General features: G+C 39.9%; 1 protein-coding gene across 1 annotated transcript in view; it reads right to left on the reverse strand.

The window, feature by feature from the left end:
- Positions 1-21887, reverse strand: part of MYO3B (myosin IIIB) — a 390474-nt gene that overhangs the window by 166423 nt on the left and 202164 nt on the right. The window contains exons 23-24 of the mRNA XM_032401018.1: positions 9517-9596; positions 2306-2383 (exon numbers count right to left, since the gene is read on the reverse strand). Coding sequence (XP_032256909.1) covers positions 2306-2383; positions 9517-9596 — 158 coding nt within the window. The remainder of the gene's footprint in view (positions 1-2305; positions 2384-9516; positions 9597-21887) is intronic.

Consider the following 21887-nt stretch of genomic DNA (forward strand, 5'->3'; position numbering starts at 1 on the left):
TGATTTCAGCTCAGGTCATGATGTCAGGGTTGTGGGATTGAGCCCTGCGTCAGGCTCCCTGCTCAGCCAGGTGTCTGCTTGAGATTCTCTTCTTCTGACCCTCCCTCCTACTTGCACTCTCTCTCTCTCTCTCAAAATGAACAGATGAGGGGCATTTAGGTGGCTCATTCGGTTAAGCATCCAACTCTTGATTTCGGCTCAGGTCATGATCTCAGGGTCGTGGGATTGAGCCTAGAGCGGGCTCCTCACTCAGCAGGGAGTCTGCTTGAGATTTTTTCTCTCCCTCTTCTGTCCCTCCCCCCAGCTCACGCTCTCTCTCTCTCTCAAATAAATAAATATTTAAAAAATAAAGAAAGAAATCAAATAGATGAATCTTTAAAAAACAAATATCACCGAGTGCCAAGCAATATCCCTATGAGGCAGAAACTTAGCTGTCGAAGAACATGCTTGGGTCACCCGGTAACTCCATTGCCAGAACCAGCTTGTGTGGTATTCTAACGCAGTACTCTATAAACTGTACCTGTAATTTAAAAGGTCTAGCTTTTAGAAAAGGGGCCAGTTGCTTCTTCAGCCTAAGAACCATCAGAAAGTCTAAGCAAATCCTACCAATATCACTGGTAATGAAGCAGAAGAGAAACAAGAAACAGAAAAAGGGCAAAGAACACAAGAAAACTGGAGAAAAGGAGACTATCATGAAGATCAACTAACATCCGTCAAGTGGCTGGCAGGGAGCTCTCACAGAAAGAGGGCACGTGGAAAAGCAGAGCACTGCTTGTGTGGGGACAGCCTCAGTTGCTCCTCAGGGGTGTCCACCTTTGGAACTTCTCTGTGGACACACCTTCAGGGGCAATTATAAGCCACACAGGAAATCAGTCCCATTATTTCATCATCACACCTCCTAGTGATCGAAAATGGTATTACCTAGCTTGCTGCTATATTCTGTTTCTCAGAATTAACATTTGGGGAACACCAAACTGATTGTCATGGATATATTTCTGAAAAATCATAAGGCAAAGATGGCTTCTTCTGAGAGAGGGACTCTAGGATCCTGAAGATGATCTCACAGGGTTGTTCAGAGCCTCCAAATCCCATGGGATGGGGACACACACGCGCACACACACACACACACACACACACACCCTACGACACTAGGAGGATACAGCCACTAAAGGGGACAGGACCAGGGTAGGTCTCAAGATAAGAAATAAATGGCAATTAGAAATGTCCAACCATGAAGTGATGAAGCAGGAGCTGAATATTCATCTGTTAGAGAAGTTGTAGCAAGAATCACCACATGGATGGAGTGCTGGACTCAAAGGCCTCTGGGCCCAATTCATACCCTCTGAGCCCAATTTTAGTCTACTTCTGAAGTACAGCTGACTAGGTCAGATTTCTTGGCTTTGGATCCTTCTTGAACCTGCTAGCTTTCCATGGAGCCTTCCACCCATGGTGCTGGCTCCAAGGTCCTGTCCTTCAGCCTGCCTCAGCAACTCTAGCTCATGACCACTTGACCTCCCATCCCTGCTGAGCCCTTCCTATTGCAACTCCACCTTACAACCTGAGATCAGTAATTCCATCTTTGGCCTTTTAGCATCTCCACCACAAAGCTGCCTAGACCTTAGCTCCCAGGGGTACATGATCTCTAAGGGGCTTCCAACCCTAGTGCTTTATAATTTGAAGATAAACAAATCTGTGCGAATTGGTACAAAGTGTCTGCATCTTATCTTTCCTATATAATGTGCATTTAACAGAGCCCTTCTAGGTACAATGTTTTTACTCAAAGGAGTCATTTTACTAGCTGAAATATCAAGAATTGGGGCAGCAGAGATGGGAAATAATTGGGTCTGGCAATGGGTCAATTTGATCTAGGAAAATAAAGTTAAAACTAAGACAGATGCCCTCAGGATCTGAACTTAATAAGCCACCTTCTGGAATTTTATTAACTATTTTATTTCTCAGTAAATATGCTGGAAAAGTGGCTGGTTCCAGTAGCTTTAAGGTCAAGGAGCAGCTCAAATGCTAATAGAATCAGCACATTGAATGGACAGAGCTATGTGCCAGTGACAGGGAGGGCCCCCTCTGTAGACCACATGGGATTTCATCTGATCTTTCTGAAATCAGAGTACATTATACTTAGAGGTAGGTTCCCCACTATAATTTTTCTCTCCCCACACTCCCACCTTTCTCAACTGACTCTTGTGCTTTGCTCTTATTTCAGTGATTCCATCATATCTGGGCCTCTCATGGGAAGGGTTGGGAGTCCTTTTTGGAAACAGGCAGAATAGAGATCAAAAAGACTCCGTACCCGGAAGTAAGAAGCCATGGTCTGCCTCTTCATGTTGGTGGTTTCTTCTGGATGTCGTATCACCTCCAGAGTGTCCACCTGGAGCAGAGATAGAGGGAAGTAGTTCAAGGATATAGACATTTTCTGGCTTTTCCAAAATCTGAAAGGCTTTTTGGTTAAATACCTGAGGGACCTTGATGTTTAGAACATGATAGTGAATACTGTGGGAGAAGTTTTAAGACATATAAAAGAAAAATAGAATTTGCACTGTTCTACCCACTTGAGAATGGACCACCCTCTGCAAAGTACCATATGGTCTCGGTATAAATACCCACCACTATTATTTCTATATTTCTTGATGTTCTAATGGGCCCCTGTTAAGTTCTCCAATAAGGTCACATGAGACCAAACTATTTCTTAAAAGAAAAGTGGGCAACGACCCATGAGGCTGGGTGATTATAAAGACATGGGCTCAAAGCCCAGGTTGGACCACAGGGAATTAGATGAGCTCCAGTCACCTTCCTGCCACCCTCCCACATCCCACAGTTCCCACGTGCTCACTGTAGATCAGAGCTTGAGATACACCTGCTCCCAATCATCTATTCCAACTACCTAGGCTGACTGGAAGAAATTTATGAATGAAAACAATTGTAGGAAACAGCCTGTTTTGTTACTGTACCTCAACAATAAAAACACTGCTCCTGCACATACAAGCTATTTGGTTTGCAAAGTGCACGAGAGGCATTTTAGCACCAGCCTCTGCCATGGCAGCCTCCCATCTGCTCGGAACAGGTGGCAAGGGGATGAGGCAGGAATGTTTGAACTGGAAGATGCCGCTGTCAGCAAGTGTGTTCTGCTTGGTGGACTGCTGTCCAGGCGGCCACCTCCCCATGGGGTGAGGATGTCTGCAGCCTCGTTCAGTAAAAGTGCAAAGTGGGTGCTACAAGGGGGGAGGGCACGAGGGTAGGGGCAAATAATGAAGCCTTCCTCAAGGGGTATTTAGGAGACTGTGCAAAATGGAAGGAAATGCTTCAACTGGCTTAAAGAATACAGGTTTGTTTAAGAAAGGGAATAAATGGGGAGCTAAGTTTTCAAAAATTAGAGAAGCAACCCAAATAGTGAGCAGGAATATGAGGCTATCTCTGCATGAAGCGATGTCAGGGGGCAGTGCAGCTTCCTTTTCTAGGCTGCATGTTGGATGCGTTCCCAAAGCCATCAGTTCATTTACATGCAGCTGAAGCTATGGTACAACTGCCTCTAGGTTTGACTTTTTTATTTTTTTAACGAGAAAGGAGGAAATGAAAGCTTGGTGTTGGGCAGGAAGGCTGTTCTAATATAGAAAAGGGAAAACAGACACCAGCGCGCGCCCCACCTGCAGAGACCATATTGCACACCAGCACGCGCCCCACCTGCAGAGACCATATTGCACACCAGCACCCGCCCCACCTGCAGAGACCATATTGCACACCAGCACGCGCCCCACCTGCAGAGACCATATTGCACACCAGCACCCGCCCCACCTGCAGAGACCATATTGCACACCAGCACCCGCCCCACCTGCAGAGACCATATTGCACTCTCCCCACGGGCATCTGCCAGGACCCACTGAAGGTCTTCTCGCCCCTCCCATCTCTGTTTGGAGGATGGCGCTCAGAGCTGGTGAGTTTTGGGGCCAGCAAATGAGGACTGAAGGAAAGAGGATCTTGGCTAGGGTCTGCCTTCCGCCAAATTGTAAATTCTAAGTTTTCCTGAACTTTTTTTCTCCTTACTTTCTTTCCCCCCAACTTGACCTTTATACACACACACACACACACACACACACACACACACACATTTTCTAAACTTGGGAATTTCTCCACCACTTCCTTTTATTCAGAGATCCTCCCTGAAGAACCCTGTCTTACTTTGAACTTTGCTTTTCCTCCCTCATTTCCCTCCCTTTTTATTCAAACTAGTCAGTGAGTGCCAGCCCTTCAGACTCTAGGGCACAGTAAAAGGGCAGCTTAAAAACTCATCCCTATTTCTCTATTAGGAGGATTTACCTGTTAGCTTCCCTCAGAACATACAATGGGCCCTTGGCATTTGAGAATTTAACAGTTTAGTGATCAGAAAACCCTTGATAGATATTGTGCTGAGACATAATTTAAAAGGTACAATAAGTACTGTTTTCAAAATCACTACTTGTCCTCTGCAGCAAACTGGAAAAATAAAGAATGAAGCACTAATCTGCACTCCAAAAGTTACAAAGCTGATCGGCTCCCCTATCTAACCACCCACCATGACCAAGTTCTGTCCTTCTACTCACATACAGAGTAACTCTTGGGAAGGAAGTAAAAACCTATTTGGTATTACATACAGCCTGGAAGTGCTAATGCTTGTTCACAGTTTATTACCTATATATTTAGTACTGCATTTTAAAGAATAAATAACATGCTATTGAGGTATTTTCTAATTTAAGAATTTGGAAAGGTCTTGTTTTGGTCAAGGACTTCTTGTATAGTCACAAGGTTCTGAACATGGAGTGGATCTGAAAGAGGGAATTTTGGACAAGGGACATAGCAGAAGTAGAGTCTCTTGCTCCTTCAAACTAGGAGACTAGGCACAAACCTCAGCTCTGTCTGTACCAGGTCTACCAGGAACTCTAAGGAACTCCCCAAAAATCCAAACCAAAACAGAAGTGAAGGTTGTTGTCTGACCTAAAAGTTTGTCATCCTGAGCTAATTTAGTTAAAAGTAGCTTCATTTAATTTAAAAAAAAAAATCTTTCAGAAAGAATCCAGAAGGTAAATTCCATTAGGGATATCATCTAGCATATAGTTCTTCTCAAAGATGGGGAATTCACAAGAAACAGTCTTCCCCAGAGGATCTTAAAAGCTTTTACCTCAGATAGGGGAAAAAGACACTAGAAAAGCTTTCCTGGGCTTAGAGGATATATGCTATAGAACACAGAGTTTTGGAACTGGACATACCTCGTTCAAATCCCAGCTCCTCCACTTACTACCTCTGTGGACTTGGACTTGTTATTCAACTTCTCAAAATCTCTGTTTTCCTTATTAGGAAAACTGGTTAGTAAAAGCAACTGCTTTGTACACATGCAAGAAGTGTATCCATTCCCCTTCCGTTATTACCATGCTTAACTTAGTTTTAGTTTAGCGATGAATGTCAAAGATGCAGGGTTTTCTTCAATGGCAGATGGCAAGTACTAGCACCCATGCAACACAGCAAGGAGATCTTTTTACTTATTGGCAGAGAAAATACTTCCAATGAAACCAATTTCAAAATGATCAGTAGAACCAATATTCTGGATCAAACCATTGTCTGTCTAACCCAGTATCCTTTCTACTCCAATGCCAATTTATACCATGATATAAGTCAGCTGGAGCTGAGCAAGTCGGCTTTCTGCCCACACGACAAATGTCCTGCCCAATTCCTTGTGAGAGGCGCTGGTTAGTGTTCAAAGTAGTCCTGAGCAAGCTTTACAAATTGTAATACAGACTCCAAGTCCACAGAAAATGAGCAAGCTTCAGTATACGCATGGCCTCCACACATGGAGTTTCAGATGGTTATCAAAACATGAATAATAAAACATCTACTGTTCCCAAGTAAAAATCATTGTAATAACCACTTTGCCTCTATTATGCCAGTAAGGTCTCAAAATGACCCTATGAGGTAAGTACTATTATTATTCCTATTGTACATATGAGGAGGTTAAGGCTCAGAGATTTTAGGGAAATTTTCCAGAGTCTTGCAGCTAGTAATTGGCTATGCGCACCTCTGAACCCAGTTCTGTCTGATTCCAAAACCTTACTTTTTTTTTTAATTTTATTATGTTAATCACCATACATTACATCATTAGTTTTTGATGTAGTGTTCCATGATTCATTGTTTGCGTATGCTTCTTAAACATTATATACTGCCTTTCTATGTGATTTGATATAACTTATAATATGGGTCTGAAAGCATGGTATTATTAAAAAGACTTGCCTCATCTGTCAACAAAATTTACTCTATGACAAAGACATAGATTCCAAGAAGTCTCATAAACCATCTAGATTTCAGCAATAAATGAAAAACTGAAAGATTTTTTTCCTGGTCTCAGTAAGTGCCCACTATTTGCATCCTGAAACCTCAGAGGTGCTTATATTCATCTTCCTGACAACATCTTTTGTCAAGAATTTTTACTGCTATCAAGTGATCCATCCACCCCTTAAGGAAAAAAGTCCTACAGCGTCACTCCTCTCAGAGCCTCCACAGCCCTCAATGGAAAAGCAAGACTTTTCCTTGACACCATCCATGTGTCATAGTGTGGTGGTGCAGAATGTGTTGGGAGCCAGCTTTCTACTGTTAGAAAGCCTGTGTTATTTGACCTTGGATAAGGCAGAGAAAAACTGCTTTTTTATTGTTGTTGTGACGCTTATTTTCTAGTGCCTTAACTACAACTTTCAACTCATCTCTCTTCCAAATGAAAACAAATCACGAGTCATTTTCATCTCACTGATACACATTATTATGGTAATGATGTATATATATGCCACATACTAGAGGGCACATTTGTCACATAGGCAAGGTCTGAACAACAGGAGGCAGTGTAGAGAGAGGTAACACTGTGCTGATATTCTGGGTGTGGGAGACAGGAGAACAGGGTCCTGTTCCAGAATCCAATAGCCACAAAATCAAACTGAGGAAAAGACCGTAATGGGGGCTGATAGAGAATATTACACAGGAGTCTTTAATCTTTTTGCGTCATGATCTCTTTCAGAATCTAGTGGGAGCCAATGACTCCAAAAAAAACAAATACAGCTGATCCTCATTCTTTGTGGATTATATATTTGTGAATGTGCCTACTTTCTAAAATTCATTTTTAACCCCCAAATCAGTGCCTACCATGCTTTCATGATTATTCACAGACATACAGAGTGGTGAAAACTTTGATCACCTGATGTACATGTTTCCAGCTCAGGTTGAACAAGGTGATGCTCTGCCTTCCTGTTTTAGTTCTCATGCTATACGCAAGTGTCCTTTTCCAGGCTTATCGAAGTGCCACGTGTTTTGCGTTTTTGTACTTTTGGCTAGTGATTTCACTGTTTATAATAGCCCCCAAGCATAGTGCTGGAGTACTGTCTAGTGTTCCTAAGTGTAAGAAGGCTATTAAATGCCTCTTGGAGAACATATGTGCATTAGATAAGCTTCATTCAGGCATGAGTTATAGTGCTGTTGGCCTTGAATTCAATGACACAAATACTGTAATTAAAATATTATTTTAGGGGCTCCTGGGTGACTGAGTTGGTTAAGCGTCCAGCTCTTGGTTTTGGCTCAGGTCATGATCTCAGGTCCTGAGATCGAGACCTGCATTGGGCTCCATGCTCAGAGGGGAATCTGCTTGAGACTTTCTCCCTCTCCCTCTGCCCCCACCCCACTCGCATTTGCTCTTGCTCTAGTTCTCTCTCAAATAAATGAATAAATCTTTTAAAAAATAAAACATTATTTGATACAAAGAAATACTGCATATAATTATTTATAAGAAATATATATTAAATGATGTGCCTTTAAGTGGAAACACACATGAAACAAGATTATGTATTAACTGGTTGACAACAACATTGTGAGCAGAAGCTACCAGGAACCTAACCACGTATTTCCCCTAGGAGCAACGCTTCAGTATTTGCTGATTCAGTGTTCACAGCAACTTTATAGAACATAATTTCATGAAGAATAAGAATCAACTGGATTTACAAAATTTTACATGTAATAATATCAAGAGGCTCTTAGAACCAATGAAACTCCAATGTAAATCTCTTCTAGGGGCCCATATAATCCACGTTATATAGTCCTAATATCTTGCCACAAACTCACAAGACTGAAAAGTAGAGTAATACATGTAGTTATAATAGCAACGTGGGTATAAAAATTATTGTTAACAAAAATTATCTGAGTCCCTATTACATGTAGGTAAGTCTTTCATTCTCAAAGAAAGTTAAGTATACATATATATGTTTGTATCAATTTTGAGATAATATTCAACAGTATTCCGTGTGGCTGAATTTATTATTCTTTATTAAATAATATTCTATGTAAATAAAAATATATGAACATTCAGAGACGTGATCTATTTATTCTATTACTCCATCACCTTTTAGATAATTGGATTTTGGCGTTAGAATATACAACGAACATTAACCAGCCAATCAATCCTTGAGATCCTTGCTAAACATTAGCTGAAAGGATGTAACAGTTAAAAATATTTTACAGTGGAATTATTTATTAACCCTTCTAACATTCCCTTTGCACAGACAAGTATACCCCTCATTTTTCAGAGAGCAAAGAAGAATGACAGGAAATGGTTTGGTTTCTTTCCTCCCTACTGACTCCATTTGGTCCCTGTTATCCTCCTCCGTAGGTTGGTGACAGCCTCAAGGCAAAGTGCTTTATCTCTTCTAGATAGACTTGACTTTCAAGTGTCATTGTTCTGTATCCTAAGTGGTCTTTCTGAGAATCACATGAAGGGGTCCAGAATATGCCACAGTGGCATAGCTATTATTTTGAGTTGAAGACATTTGAGAATCAACAGTTACAAGAAGAGGCTTTTTCTGAACTCCCCTTATCTGGCTGGAAACAGGCCCTCTCAAAATCATCCCACTGTCATAAATCTCCTCCCTGGCAGTTTCACAGCCTGCCATGGAAGATTGACTCCTATCACCAGAGATGAGAAATGAGCACTGGGATAAGAAACTGCCTAAACAGACACTGTCACAAAACTATCATACCTCCCATCTATTCTCCTAAGGGACCATTTGTTTTTCCCAAAAGTCATCTGTTCTCCCACAAGTGCCCTCCTCCCCGACCTCCTACCTCATTCATCCCCTTTTAAGATAGCATATAGCCTCAAATTCTAACTAACCCCCTCTTAAGTCACTTTTTTGAGTGAGTTCCTGTATGTATATAGTTAAAATTTGTGTTTTCTTCTGTTAATCTTTCAGGTTGAGTTTAATTCAGTCCCCCAAGAACTAAAGTTAAGAGGGTAGAGGAAACATTTTCTTCCATAACACAGCATTGTAAGGATTCCATGATGTTGTTTCAAATTTCCTAACCCCTGATTTCCTAAATGCCTTCCATCTCTTTACCAGATTTCCCTGGCAGTGGGCCAGATAAACTAAAGTTGCCTACTCTAGGATTATCCCCAAGGCAGGAGCACCCCATGGTCCACATTATTTTAAGTACAAACCTGCTACTCACCTTGGTTCTCCCAGCACTGAAATGGGGAGGCAAAGATCTTGAGGCTGCTGTTATCCTGGCTCTTGTCTGGGCCAAGTTACCTGAGCAAAAAAGACAAAAAAGTTAAAGTGAAGGAAAAGTTAAGGAATAGTATTATGAGTAATTTTTCCTTTTATGTCCTTGTATTTTTATTAATTTCCCAAATGATCTGCTCTGAATATGAAAAATTTGGAAGAATTTGAATTTTGAAACTTTAATGATATAAATTATAAACAAATTACAATAATTTATAAATTATAATTTATTATACAAATTGAATTTATCTTAGTTTCATAAGCAAAAAGGAAACAATAAAAAACTCTCCAATTCACTCAATAAATTAGCAATAGAAGGAAATTGCCACAACATAAAAAGGACATATATGAAAAGCCCACAGCTAACATACTCAACAGTGAAAGATCAAAAGCTTTTTCCTCTAAGATCAGGAACAGGGCAAGGATGCTCACTCTCACCACTTGTATTCAACTAGCAGTCAAGCTCAAGCAATTAGGCAAGAAAAAGAAATAAAAGACTTCCAAATTGTAAAGAAAGAAGTAAAATGATCTCTGTTCATAGGTGGCATGATCTTATATATAGAAAACCCTAAAGATCCTACCAAAAACGCTGTTAGAACTAATAAATCAATTCAGCAACGTTGTAAGATATAAAATCAGCATCAAAAAATCAGTTGCATTTCTATGCACTAACAATGAAAATTTGAAAAGGAAATTAAGAAAATACTATTTACAATAGCATCAAAAAGAATAAAATACTTAGAAATAAACTTAACCAAGGAGGCAAAAGACTTGTACTTGGTGATACTTAGTGTTAAGTAACTCAAGGGGTGGTTAGAATTGGGCTCACATAGCATCTTAACAAAAGAACAATAAATGTCTAGGTAAGTGACAAAAGATCTTTGAGTTTTTAGGGGCAGTAAATTATGGGAAAGTAAATATATGAGGAAGCCAATGGAAGGTAAGGGCAAGTTAGTAAAGTTTTGTTATACAGATTCCTCTGGTGTTGTCTCTGGGCTGATAAGGGTCTAGAGTTGTCTCTGGTGATTAACTTCTGTCCTTCCTAGTAGAGAGGGGTGGGGGGGGGTACTTCTACAAATTTGTATCTTGCTTTTATGTAAACAGGGGGAGGGCAGGGAGCTTTTCTTATATCTACTTCTTCTCAATTACCTTCAGCTCAAATAATCTTTATGCCAAAGTGGCATATTTTTGGGTGGCATATTCTGCTACCCTTTACTGTGTTCATGGATGAAAATATCTAATATTGATAAAATGTCCATGATACCCAAAAAGATCTATAGATTCAAAGTAATCCCCATCAAAATCCTAATGATATTTTCACAGAAATATAAAAAACAACCCTAAAATTCATCTGGAACCACAAAGGATCCAAAGCTCCAAATGATCTTGAGAAGGAAAAGAAAAGCTGAAAGCTTCACGCTTCCTGATTTCAAAATATATTATAAAGCAACAGTAATCAAAAGAGTATTGTCCTGGTATAAGGACAAACATATACACCAATGGAACAGAATAGAGAGCCAGAAATAAATCTATGCATATATGGTCAAATAATCTTTAAGATGTGTATCAAGATTATACAATGAGGAAAGGGTGGTCTCTTCAACAAATTGTATTTGGAAAACTCGATATCCATATGCAAAAAAATGAAACTGGACCCCTATCTTGCACAAAATTCAATTCCTACTGGATTAAAGATTTAAATGTAAGACCTGAAACTAAAAGACTCCTAGAAAAAAAACAGGGGGAGTTTCATAACATTGATCTTAGCAGTGATTTCTTGGATAGGATATCAAAGCACAGGCAATAAAAGCAAAAATAGACAAGTGGGTTTACATCAAATCAAAAGCTTCTGCACAGGAAAAGGAAACAATCAACAGAGGGAAAACGCAACCTACAGAATGGGAGAAAATATTTGCAGACCATCTAAGGGGTTAATTTCCAAGATCTATAAGGAACTCCTACAATGTACAGCAAAATATAAAATAACATAACCTGATTTAAAAATAGGCAAAGGTTGGCTCAGTTGGTTAAGCATCTGACTCTTGATTTCAGCTCAGGGCATGATCTCAGGGTTGTGGGATTGAGCCCCACGTTGGGCTCCACACTCAGTGGGGAGTCTGCTTGGGATTCTCTCTCTCCCTCTGCCCCTCCTCCCTGTGTGTGCGCATGCACGCTCTCTCTCCAAAATAAATAAATAAATCTTGAAAAAAATATAAAAAGAACAAAAAAATTAAAATGGGCAAAGGACTTGAATAGGCATTTTTCCAAAGAGGACATAAAAATGGCCAACAGCTATATAAAAGATGCTCAACATCACTAAGAATCAGGGAAATGCATATCAAAACCACAACGAGATATCACTTTATACTGTTAGGATGGTCATTATATAAAACAACAACAATAACAAGAGAAAATAACGAGTATTGGCAAGGATATGGAGAAACTAGAATCTTGGTGCACTCACTGCTAGTGGGAATATAAAGTGGTGCAGCCAATATGGAAAAGAGGTGGAGGTTCTTGAAAAAATTGTGGAGGTTCTTGAAAAAAGTGTGGAGGTTCTTGAAAAAATTAAAAATAGAATACCATGTGATCCAACAATCCCACTTCTGGGTATTTAGCCAAAACAACTGGAAACGGAATCGTGAAGAGGTACGCGCCTCCCATGTTCACTGCAGCATTATTCACAACAGCCAAGCAGTGAAAACTAAATATTCATCAGATAATGAATGGATACAGAAAATGTGGTATATGCACACAATGGAATATTATTCAGCCTTATAAAGAAGGATGTCTTGCCATTTGAGACAACACAGATGAACCTGGGACATTATGCTAAGTGAAATAAGTCAGTCACAGACAAATACTGCATGATTCCACTTCTATGATGTATCTAAAATAGATAAGCTCATAAAAGCACAGAGTAGAATGTTGGTTGCCAGGGGCTGCAAGAACAGGGAAATGGGGAGTTGCTGTTCAATGGGTAGAGTTTCAGTAATGCAAGATGACAAAGTTCTAGAGATCTGATCTACAACAATGTGGGTATAGTGAACGATATTGTACTATATACTTAAAAATGTGTTAGGAGGGTAGGTTTCATGTTACGTGTTTTTACCACAATAAGAAAAAACAATCTCCAACTAGGGCACTGTCAGTCTTTGAAAGAGACGAATAAGCAAGAAAAAAGATGCTGGGAGTTTTCCCAAAAGAGAAATTGGGCAACAAAGAACCCCACTGTGAAGGTTTAAGACACAGAAACTGATTAGCAGATCTGGCAGTATGGGCCCCTCAGCACACAGGGAGAAAGCCCGCCACGCAGTGAACCAGAGGACATAGAGAGCATGGGCAGTAGCCATTGAGTCCTGGGGACTGATGGCTTTTGCATTTGCCCGGGGTGTGAACAAGTTCGCTAGTATCTCAGAGCCCAAGTTTCCTTATCTATAAGATGAAGACAGTATTACCTCATTCTGAGAGTTGTTATGGGCATTCAATGAGGGTAATTCACGATAAGCACTGTCAACATGGGACTTGTTCAAGGTAAGTGCTCACTTCATATTAGCCAGCATTGATTATTATTAATAATATTAATATTATTATTATTTGCTATGAATAGTCTGCCCACACAGGTCTCAAAACAGAGAGTAGAAGGCAAGAGAATACCAAGGAATCTTACTAATTTGCTACTGTGAGCACTGATCAGTCAAAAAACTAATGAAAGAGGAGAAAAAATGATAAGGCAACCCCCACTTTGAACCTCCATGTCTTGGCCACTCTGATTCCCAATGCTTTTTGCCTTTGAAGAAGCTGAGCTGCCTGTTCAGAAGCTCTTCTCCCCTCACCACCCACCCACCCTTAATCTCCTCTCCCACCCCTAGCCTCCCAAACTAAGTGCTTGAAGATTTGTTTGTTTTTTTACCTACGATGTCATTCGATTCTGTAGCAAAATAAAAAGTTGTCAATGAAAGGAAATGCAATTTGTGCATATGCAAGACACTCAAGATTTCAAAGTTTTTAGCAAGTCTAGCACAAAGATGTCCAAATGTTTTCTCTGGCGATATCTTCAGAGGCTAAACTGTGATTAATAGCCCAGAAAGAACCCTTTGAAGCAGGATTGGTGACATCAAAGTCATAATCCAGGGGTGGCAGGAGCTTTATAATGAGTGGGAAGCATTTTAACACATTTCAAAGGATTTACAGCATGAATAAACAATAGACCTCAGCAGATGCACTGCACACACCTTTCAGTAACATAACCTATAAGAAGTTTCCATTTTAATTTAAATGTAAATACAGTGTTCACATTTGTTTCAAAGCATCCTCCCAGCTTCACCCCTAGACAGCCTCTTTGGCTAAGGATGCCTCACTGCCCCAGAGCACGCTCCTGTGCTTCCCGAAACTGTGACTACTGACGTGTGTTGGGAAGGGAAAATGGAAGTCAGAGGCATCTAACAGAATTTATATCCTATGTGGGAACTGGGTTAAGAAAGAATCTAAAATGGAGCTTACAATGATCCCACACAATTTCTCTGTTTCCAACTTAAAGAGAAAGAGACAAGTGGTCTGAACACAGAGCTGGAACTTCTAAACAATGGCAACTTCCTGCCTGCTTCAGAGCATTTCATCACTTGGAAAGTACCCAGGACCCATGATTTCATCTTCAATTCCTTCTTAAGAATTGTCCAAAATGATGGTTGCTGTTTAAATAATCATGCACAGAATTCGGCTTCCCTCTGCTGCCCTCTCTGGGTTTACAGAATTTGTTGCAGGGTTCCCGTGGTGACTGCTAGTAGACATTTGTTTGGAAATTTTGCCTGTTTAAATTTTCCCTAACACAAGGAATACGCTAATAAATCATAAGCTAATAAATTACTGCAAAGCAATGCTGAAATGTAAAAGTCTTATGTCAAATTGCTACTAAGAAAGAAGCTGCAGATAAAAAAATCAAATGTTTCAGTTCATCTATTACCAGAGTGAGTTATCTGAGTAGACCTGATTATTGAAACCATTGATCCAACAGTCAGTCTGGATACTGAGAACCTAAACCACACCATACTGTCTATAGAAAAACAACCTTGTACCACCCCATCTCCATTAGCATGAATTTCTTTTTCCAGGCAATGGTTTGATTGTTCATTATAGGAACTCCCTGAAAGACCTAAGACCATCAATTCTTCAAAGGAAAATATCAACAGCGATTTGCCCCTTAGGATTCTATGAATCCCTGGGCTCAAAAATCCTCACCTTGCTTTTTCCACCAATCGTAGACTTTTGTTCTGTGATCCCTACCCAACCCTAATCAAGCCCCCTCACTTTGAAAGACCCACCTTAAAAAAACCTTTATCCCAATAAATTCTGACCCTGCTTTTCCCTCTCCTGGACACTGCCAAAACTTTGAGAGGTGGTGGTCTCCGTTACTGTGTAAGTAATGAACTCCGCTTTGTCTCATTAACAGGTTGTGTGGGTGATATTTACCAAGTCAGCGTGGGACAGACCAGGGCTGGCGTGATCCCTGCCGTGCCTGCAGTGTTCTAATTTCAGTCACAACACCATAGTAATAAAAATGCAAGGAGTCAAATTCAGTAGTTGTATAAAATATACCATAGTATTTTGTATGCAAAAAAGCTTGTTTTTATATACCTATCTATCCTAAATATAATAAGGATTTGTTTCTGATTTGATACACTGAGGTAACCTAAAACAGCTACAAAAAATATGAAACAGTTGTAGGAGGCCAAAAGAAAAAGTGTGTTGTTAGATTTTGTTCTGCAAGTTTTTTAACTTTCTTCCCTGGCATTCTACAGCTTTGAGTGTGAATATCAATAAATGGGCAGGAGGGAGGTAGGAGAGTTCCCAGCCCACTTAATCTCTCAAGAAAAGAACATTGGTAATATATCGAATGGGGTGTAGTTTTGTGGAGGCAAAGCAACAAGAGTAAATAAAACACCAGCCTGTCTTCCCAGCTCTTTTATAGAAGAAAGATGCACACATAACAAATTCACTCTCTTTTCTGAGTGCACAACCTTTAACATGCACATGGATAATTCAACGCCCAAAAGAAACCACTCTCTCCTTCCTGTATTGACTTTTAATTGGCAGTTATCTGGCATCTTAGGAAGTTCTGCATAATTAACACCTCTGGACTATCTGCTTAGAAGGAAGCCAAACCAATGTTTTTGCTGCTTTTTTTTCTTTTTCATTTAGAATGTGAACTACAGCTTTAAAGATTGGTGACCCAGCGATTTCAAAATCGTAGAGCTGAGGAAAAACAGTAACTCCTTCTTTCCTCCTTTCAGCTTTAAAACTCATAAACAGGATGTCAGCCCACCAAACAACTGTACCGGATGATCGGAATTCAAGGAGGTAACAAGGCTTCCCTTTCCTAACTTGGTCAAGTGGAGCAAAGGCTCTCTGTTTTCTGCATTTTATTGCCACCTTGGCCGAAGCTTCAGTTCAGTCTATCCTCAGGACAAGAATCTCCCCATTGGTAGAGCCATGTAAAGAAAAAAAAAAAAGCTCTTAATATTTCCTGCCATCCCCACATTTTCTGGGGCAGTTTGCTTGTAAATGACATGACATGTGTTCACAAAAGTACTGGAGCCTAGACTGTTATCTATCAAAGAAGACCTGATCCATTCAGAAAAAAAATGAAATTCACATACACATATCTGTCAGAACCCACTCATCACTGACATGTGAGATTTGCTTATTCCAGCGTCAAAGCAACATCCCTATGCAGCAGAGCAGGTTTTAGTGCAACCAATGCTGGTCCTGGAAAAACTGTAATTTAGGCAAAGGATGTATTCAAGTTCCACACACTCCTTGGCACACTCCCATTTCCACTTCTGAAGGTGCACATGGCTTTAATGCTGTATCTCCTCCCTACTCCAGCAGCCAGTTTCCCTATTTCCTCGACCAGGCGGTACAGACCTCCTCCATCAAACCTCCCCTATGTTCCAAATCTTCAGGTTACTATTCTCCTCTGACAACTAATCCAGATCTCATTTGTTTATGCATAGAGAAATGTATTACTTCACTCAGGTGAGATGTTTGCAGGATATGGAAAGCCTTCTAGGAACAAAACATTCACAGAATGATTCTGCTGATGGAAATGTTGGGTACCTATAGACCATCCAGTGTCTGGGTAAGAGGACAGTTTGTTAGTAGAGGCGCTTTCAGTTAATGGTGCTCAAGTTATTCATGCTTTGAAATAAGACATTAAGGGCCCTCCGTGGTTCTTCCAAAGATGGACAGAACACAGTTCTTCGTCTCAAGGAAAGGACAGTCCAGAGAAGCTGCTGGGGGAAGGGAAAAGACTGACATAGAAACAATCCATTGCAATTTGAAGTGGAAAGTGTTATAATAAACCTGAATAACGTGACCTGAGAGGACAGAAGACTAAGTTTTCTTGCAAGAATGAGAAAAAAAGCTGAAAAGTAGGCAATAAATGAGCTAGATCTTGAAGGATTTTCAGGAGTTTGACAGGAAAGGGAAAGGATTCTACCTGGAAGATGCAGAATGCTTAGTGAGAAGAGAGATCTTTAAAAGTTCCAGAGACTGGAGTGCCTGGCTGGCTCAGTTAGAAGAGCATGTGACTCTTGATCTTGGGGTCATGGGTTCAAGCCCCATGTGAGGTGTAGAGATTACTTAACTAAATAAAAAACTAAAGATTAATTAATTAATAAAAATTCCAGAGACTTTCAGAGACCCTATACATCAAACTCCCAAGGAGCTTCTCATTTTTATTAGACATATAATAATAGCAAAAACTATTTATTATTTTGTTTTGTTTTGTTTTGTTTTTTAAAGATTTTATTTATTTATTTGAGAGAGAGAATGAGAGACAGAGAGCATGAGAGGGAGGAGGGTCAGAGGGAGAAGCAGACTCCCTGCCGAGCAGGGAGCCCGATGCGGGACTCGATCCCGGGACTCCAGGATCATGACCTGAGCCGAAGGCAGTCGCTTAACCAACTGAGCCACCCAGGCGCCCCAAAAACTATTTATTTTTTTACCCTTATAAGCATAAACACGTTACTTGTCTCTCCTACCAATGAAAATACTAACTATGAAGGCAATTTCTGGGGGAAGAAAACATGGAAAAGGAAAGCTTTGCTAAGGCATCATGAGTCACTGAGACCATGGACAAAATCTTTGCTATTTTGCTCTTCCAGTGGCCTTCAGCTAGAGTCCTCAACCATTTGGCCAAAGTTGGATGGTCTGGATGTAAACCAGTAGGGTACAAGCACTAATGAGACCAAAGTCTTGAGTAAAATCTCATATGGGTCAGGTAGTTGCACAGAGAAAAGTGACATTCCATATCTAAGACTATGTAAGTAAAATGCCCAGGCAGGAGAGAATAAACTGATCACTGCAGATTTTAAAAGCCCCTCTAGAAGTTCTGCTCAAGACACCTTATCTGTTGATGATGAGTCTGTTCCATTTCTTTGTGTGAAGCACAATACTTGGGTTTCCTTGTGTTTTTAGTTAAGACCGTGAAAGCCACAGAGGGCTTCAGGAAATAAAATGCTGTTAACTCCCATTGTGCAGGATAACAACTGAGTGCTTGAAACTATAAATGTTTCTTTGGTTCTCCCTCCTCAGCATGGAAGCAATGAAAAGGATGCTAGACTTGAAAGTGAGAAATCCGGATTCTTATCCCAGGCCTGCCATTGACTTTAGATCATTCTACTCTCTGTGACTCACTTGTATGATATGTCAAATGAGGAGTCTGAGGATATTAGTGGTCTTCTACTTGTATGCCATAGCATTCTGCCATGGCACCCACAGAGCAAACCCTTTGTGGCTACACAGCTTCATTTAGATCAATACCAGGTAATGTGGTGTTAAGAGGGGTAGAACCTTTTTGACGGGAAACTACAAGAACTGTGTAATGTCCACCTGGTGCCAAAAAGAGACTGTGTGACATCTGTGGCCAGGACATATAAGAAATTTACCTGGGCTATAAATCAGAGAGCTGGTCAGGGCAATAAACAATATTGTTCAAAAAGCAACATCAGAGAAAATTATTTGCAAAAGATAGATCTGATAAAGGATTGTTATCCAAAATATACAAAGAATTCTTAAAATTCATTAAGAAAACAACCCAGTTGAAAAATGAACCAAAGATTTTTTTTTTTCTTTAAAGTTTAGTTTTTTTAGTAATATCTATACCCAAGGTGGGGCTTGAACTCACAACCCTGAGATCAAGAGTTGCATGCTCTTCGGACTAAGCCAGCCAGGCACCCCAAACTGGACCAAAGACCTTAAAAGACACTTCACCTAAGAAGATACACAGATGACAAATAAGCATACGCAAAGATGCTCCACATCACATGTCAACGGGGAAATGCAAATTAGAATAACAATGAGACACCACTAGACGCCTATTAGAATAGCCAAAATCAAGAACTATTGACAACATCAAATGCTGGCAAAGATTTGGAGCAACAGGAATTCTCATTCATTGCCAGTAGGAATGCAAAATTGTACAGTCTTTTTTTTTTTTTTTTAAGTAGGCTCCATGCCCAGGTGTGGGGTTCGAACTCAAAACTCTGAGATCAAGACCTGAGTTGAGATCAGGGTTGGACATTTAACCATCTGAGCCACCCAGGTGCCGCAGTATAGCCATTTTTGGAAGAGAGTTTGGCAGTTTCTTACAAAACAAAACATACTCTTAGCACATGACCCAGCAGTCCCACTCCTCAATATCTACCCAAAAGGATTGAAAACTTATGTCCACACAAAATCCTGTTGCCAAAACTTGGAAGCAATCAAGATGTATTTCAGCAGGTGAACAGATAAATAAACTAAGGTACATCCAGACAATAGAAAAGAAAATGAACTATCAAGTCATGAAAAGCCTTGGAAGAACCTTAAATGCACATTACAAAGAAGCCAATCTGAAAAGGCTACATATTATGTATGATTCCAACTACATGACATTCTGGAAAAGGCAAAACCATGGAGACAATAAAAAGATCAGGAGTTGGGGAAGGGATGAATAGGCAGAGCACAGAGGACTTTTATGGCAGTGAAAATACTCTGTATGGTACCATAATGATGGAGACATGTCATTATACATTTGTCTAAACCCACAGAATGTACACCACCAAGTGAGAACCCTAATGTAAACTATGGACTTTGAGTAATAATGATATGTCAATATAAGTTCATCCACTGTAACAAATGTACCACTCTGGTGGAAGATACTGATAATGAAGAAGGCTATGCATGTGTGGGCAGGGGTTATATGGGAAATCTCTGTTCCTTCCCCTCAATTTTACTGTGAACTAAAACTGCTCTTTAAAAGTAAAGTTTTTTTTTTTTAAAGCAACATCATGCTGACCAACAAGCAAACGAATTAGTGTAACAATTGTGGATGCAAATTATAGTAAAAAAGATCAAATAGTATTAGGCTTCCATTCAGCTCTGAAATTCTACCTACGGTCGTAAAATCTTAAAAGAACCCTGAGGTCGGGGAAATAAGAAAGAACCAGATAAAGAAGATAGAACTAAAATCTGCACAACGTATTATTGTTTCTTAGCAGTTTGGTAGGCAACAGAAGGAGGAGGGGGCAGTGATGATAGTGTGGCTTAGATAAATGGAGGAAGTGTAAATGATTTTTACCGAGACCTGAATATATAATTTGTCAATGCGCTCTTCAGAGCTGATCACCCTGAGCAACTAGCAATGGTTCCGTTTCTGTGGTCTCTTTAGTTACTCCTCCTTCACTTTGCTATTGTGGCTACAGTGAGCTTATTCAGATCCCCAATTTTTATACCACTCTTCTTAGCACATGAGAGAGGGGACAGAAGTATAGGTTTTTCTCCCTCCCTACAATGTTTTCAAGATTAAGGAATTCAATGTGCTTATCTTTAACATCTTCATAATATATATTCTCCTAGTAAAAAAAAATCATGCTTCTTTCAGATTAGACATTAGTAAATACCCACCATTTTGAAAAACTGGGTACTAATCTGAATGCAATTATCACTATGTAAATCTTTTTTCTATTGAGTCTCTGCAAGCATAGTTATCCAAGTCTATTTTTCACATTTGCCAACTATTTTGCTTTACTCCAGGGAAAGACTATTCCACATCACCTAGCTCCTTTTTTAAAGGACCTAGTCTGAACATCCAGGTGCACATCTTTGAGAAAAACTACAGAATCCAGAAAATAAGGAGAGGCATACTGAGAAAGACAACATTCTGCAGGAAGCAAAACTTACAACATGCCTAATTGGTCAGCATTACTCATATCTAACTATACCGCCACGGGTTTTCTGAACATCCACACACCCACATTTCTCTTTTATATATACGATTTTTATTTTTTTTTTGTTGTTGTTGTTACCAACTCATAAAATGACAGTGCCCAGAAAGTTCTACTGAACCTTATATGCATCATGGTGTAGAAGGATAAAATTAATCTATTTTTCTTTCTTTCTTAAGTACAGGCATTGCCTTTTTGAGACCTTGGCCTTATGATACAGACCTTGGCCTTGTGATATAGCATACAAAATAACCCTTTGATTTCAAAAACTTTGTAAATTAAAGTCTTATCCTACATATGGGGGGTGCCATAATTACTGATCTTTTTTTTTTTTTTTTTTAAAGATTTTATTTATTTGACAGAGAGACACAGCGAGAGAGGGAACACAAGCAGGGGGAGTGGGAGAGGGAGAAGCAGGCTTCCCGCTGAGCAGGGAGCCCGATGTGGGACTCGATCCCAGGACCCTGGGATCATGACCTGAGCCGAAGGCAGACGCTTAATGACTGAGCCACCCAGGCGCCCCTACTGATCTTTTTTTTAAAAGAACAGAACCTATTAAGAATAAAGGTCAGCAAAAAGATTATTCCTCTGATGAAGTAACTCTACAAGCATCACAACTCTGTGCTAATTCTAGAGGCTGCAGCTAGTCAGTGTACTTGTGCCTGAGTCCTTTTAAGTCAATATAAATATTCTACCTTTCATGGGTATTTTTGTTTAGGAATGATTCCTTATAGAGATTATAAGCCCTTCGAAGCCAGGCACCATGTATTTCTATTCACAATCAAGGTTTAAATGTTTCTAGAGAATGTCTCATCAAAAAATATTTCTTTAGCACCTGCTAAAGACTTGCAAAGTGTCCTACAAATAGTAGATGCTAAAGAAAAATTGTTTACTGAAGATGCTCCAACGCACCAGAACATTTTAGATGATTTCTACCCTTGCCTTCTAGGGATGGATCATATCCACCATCTCCTGTCAAACTTCAGTATCACAGATTCTTCCTTCAATCATCCAAGAATGCCATGGCTCATTATCTTAAGGAGATAAGCAA

The sequence above is a fragment of the Phoca vitulina genome, unplaced genomic scaffold (assembly GCF_004348235.1).
Source record: "Phoca vitulina isolate PV1807 unplaced genomic scaffold, GSC_HSeal_1.0 scaffold1, whole genome shotgun sequence".
Taxonomy (NCBI): domain Eukaryota; kingdom Metazoa; phylum Chordata; class Mammalia; order Carnivora; family Phocidae; genus Phoca; species Phoca vitulina.